The sequence below is a fragment of the Oncorhynchus clarkii genome, chromosome 19, assembly GCF_045791955.1.
Source record: "Oncorhynchus clarkii lewisi isolate Uvic-CL-2024 chromosome 19, UVic_Ocla_1.0, whole genome shotgun sequence".
Classification (NCBI taxonomy): Eukaryota; Metazoa; Chordata; class Actinopteri; order Salmoniformes; family Salmonidae; genus Oncorhynchus; species Oncorhynchus clarkii.
Window position 1 is genome coordinate 8588209 of NC_092165.1, and position 2500 is coordinate 8590708.

The 2500-nt window shown below is 51.2% G+C and overlaps 1 protein-coding gene across 1 annotated transcript in view; it reads left to right on the forward strand.

Annotated features, from left to right (window-relative positions):
- LOC139374116 (cysteine-rich protein 1-like) overlaps positions 1–2500 on the forward strand; it is a 9387-nt gene that overhangs the window by 3974 nt on the left and 2913 nt on the right. The window contains exons 2-3 of the mRNA XM_071115112.1: positions 186–280; positions 1359–1413. Of these exons, the coding sequence (XP_070971213.1) occupies positions 186–280; positions 1359–1413 (150 nt within the window). The remainder of the gene's footprint in view (positions 1–185; positions 281–1358; positions 1414–2500) is intronic.

The following is a 2500-nucleotide window of genomic DNA, read 5'->3' on the forward strand; positions in this document are numbered from 1 at the left end:
ACCCTTGGTATCCTCTCTCCCCATTGGTCCATGATAGACATTTGACCTCTAACCCTTGGTATCCTCTCTCCCCATTGGTCCATGACAGATATTTGACCTCTAACCCCTGGTATCCTCTAACCAGATTGGTCCATGACAGACATCTGACCTCTAACCCTTGGTATCCTCTCTCCCCATTGCTCCAGGTGAGAAGAAGAGGTCATTGGGGAGGGACTACCACCCTCTGTGTCTGAAGTGTCAACTGTGTCAGAGACAGTTGACCCCGGGACAACATGCTGAGGTATGGAGAGAGAGGGATGGAGGGAAGAGGAGGAGGGAAAGAAGGGGGAGGGAGGAACGGAAGCTGAGAGGGAGGGGAGTATAGCGGAGGGGGGACACTTAGGAGGGAGAGGGGAGAGAGAGTGAGTCAGGGAGAGGAGATAGGGTAGGGAAGGGGGAGTGAGAGTGAGTCAGGGAGAGGAGGGGAGAGAGGGAAGGGAAGGGAGAGTGAGAGTGAGTCAGGGAGAGAAGGGGAGGGGAGAGAGGGAAGGGAAGGGGGAGTGAGAGTGAGTCAGGGAGAGGAGAGAGGGAAGGGAAGGGGGAGTGAGAGTGAGTCAGGGAGAGAGGGAAGGGAAGGGGGAGTGAGAGTGAGTCAGGGAGAGAGGGAAGGGAAGGGGGAGTGAGAGTGAGTCAGGGAGGGGAGAGAGGGAAGGGAAGGGGGAGTGAGAGTGAGTCAGGGAGAGAAGGGGAGGGGAGAGAGGGAAGGGAAGGGGGAGTAGAGTGAGACAGGGAGAGGAGAGAGGGAAGGGAACGGGGATTGAGGGAGGAGAGATGGAGAAGTGGAGGGAAAGACAGTGTCAGAGACAGCTGACCCCAGGACAACATGTTGAGGTACGAAGACAGGGGGAGGGAGGGAGTGAGGGAGGGAGGGAGTATGGGAGAGAGTGAGGGAGGTGGGGAGGGAAAGACAGTGTCAACAGTGTGAGGTACAAAGACATGCTGAGGTACGAAGACAGGGGGGAGGGAGGGAGTGAGGGAGGTGGGGAGGGAGGGAGGGAGTGAGGGAGGTGGGGAGGGAGTGAGGGAGGTGGGCAGGGAGGGAGGGAGTGAGGGAGGTGGGGTCGGAGTGAGGGAGGTGGGGAGGGAGGGAGGGAGTGAGAGAGGTGGGGAGGGAGGTGGGGAGGGGAGGGGAGGGAGGTGGGGAGGGAGGGAGGGAGGTGGGGAGGGAGGGAGGGAGGTGGGGAGGGGAGGGGAGGGAGGTGGGGAGGGGGCGAGGGAGGGAGGGAGGGAAGTGGAGTGCAGAAGGTCTGTCTGTCTGTCTGTCTGTGTGTATCTACGTATCTCATGAACTAAGATGTTTTCTGTGCTTTGTGTTTCAGCATGATGAGAAACCCTACTGCACTAACTGTTACATGAAGACGTTTGGTCCCAGAGGTAGATACTGTGAGAAACCCTGCTACACTAACTGATACATGAAGATGTTTGGTACCAGAGGTAGATACTGTGAGAAACCCTACTACACTAACTGATACATGTAGATGTTTGATACCAGAGGTAGATACTGTGAGAAACCCTACTACACTAACTGATACATGTAGATGTTTGGTACCAGAGGTAGATACTGTGAGAAACCCTACTACACTAACTGTTACATGTAGATGTTTGGTACCAGAGGTAGATACTGTGAGAAACCCTACTACACTAACTGATACATGTAGATGTTTGGTATCAGAAGTAGATACTGTGAGAAACCCTACTACACTAACTGTTACATGTAGATGTTTGGTACCAGAGGTAGATACTGTGAGAAACCCTACTACACTAACTGATACATGTAGATGTTTGGTACCAGAAGTAGATACTGTGAGAAACCCTACTACACGAACTGATACATGAAGATGTTTGGTACCAGATGTAGATACTGTGAGAAACCCTACTACACTAACTGTTACATGAAGACGTTTGGTACCAGAGGTAGATACTGCTTGGTCACTACTTTGGCCAGTATTCCCTACATTGTGCACTACTTTGGCCAGTATTCCCTACATTGTTCACTACTTTGGCCAGTGTTCCCTACATTGTACACTACTTTGGCCAGTATTCCCTACATTGTTCACTACTTTGGCCAGTATTCCCTACATTGTGCACTACTTTGGCCAGTATTCCCTACATTGTTCACTACTTTGGCCAGTATTCCCTACATTGTGCACTACTTTGGCCAGTATTCCCTACATTGTACACTACTTTGGCCAGTATTCACTACATTGTGCACTACTTTGGCCAGTATTCCCTACATTGTACACTACTTTGGCCAGTATTCCCTACATTGTTCACTACTTTGGCCAGTATTCCCTACATTGTTCACTACTTTGGCCAGTATTCCCTACATTGTGCACTATTTGGCCAGTATTCCCAACATTGTGCACTACTTTGGCCAGTATTCCCTACATTGTTCACTACTTTGGCCAGTATTCCCTACATTGTTCACTACTTTGGCCAGTATTCCCTACATTGTGCACTA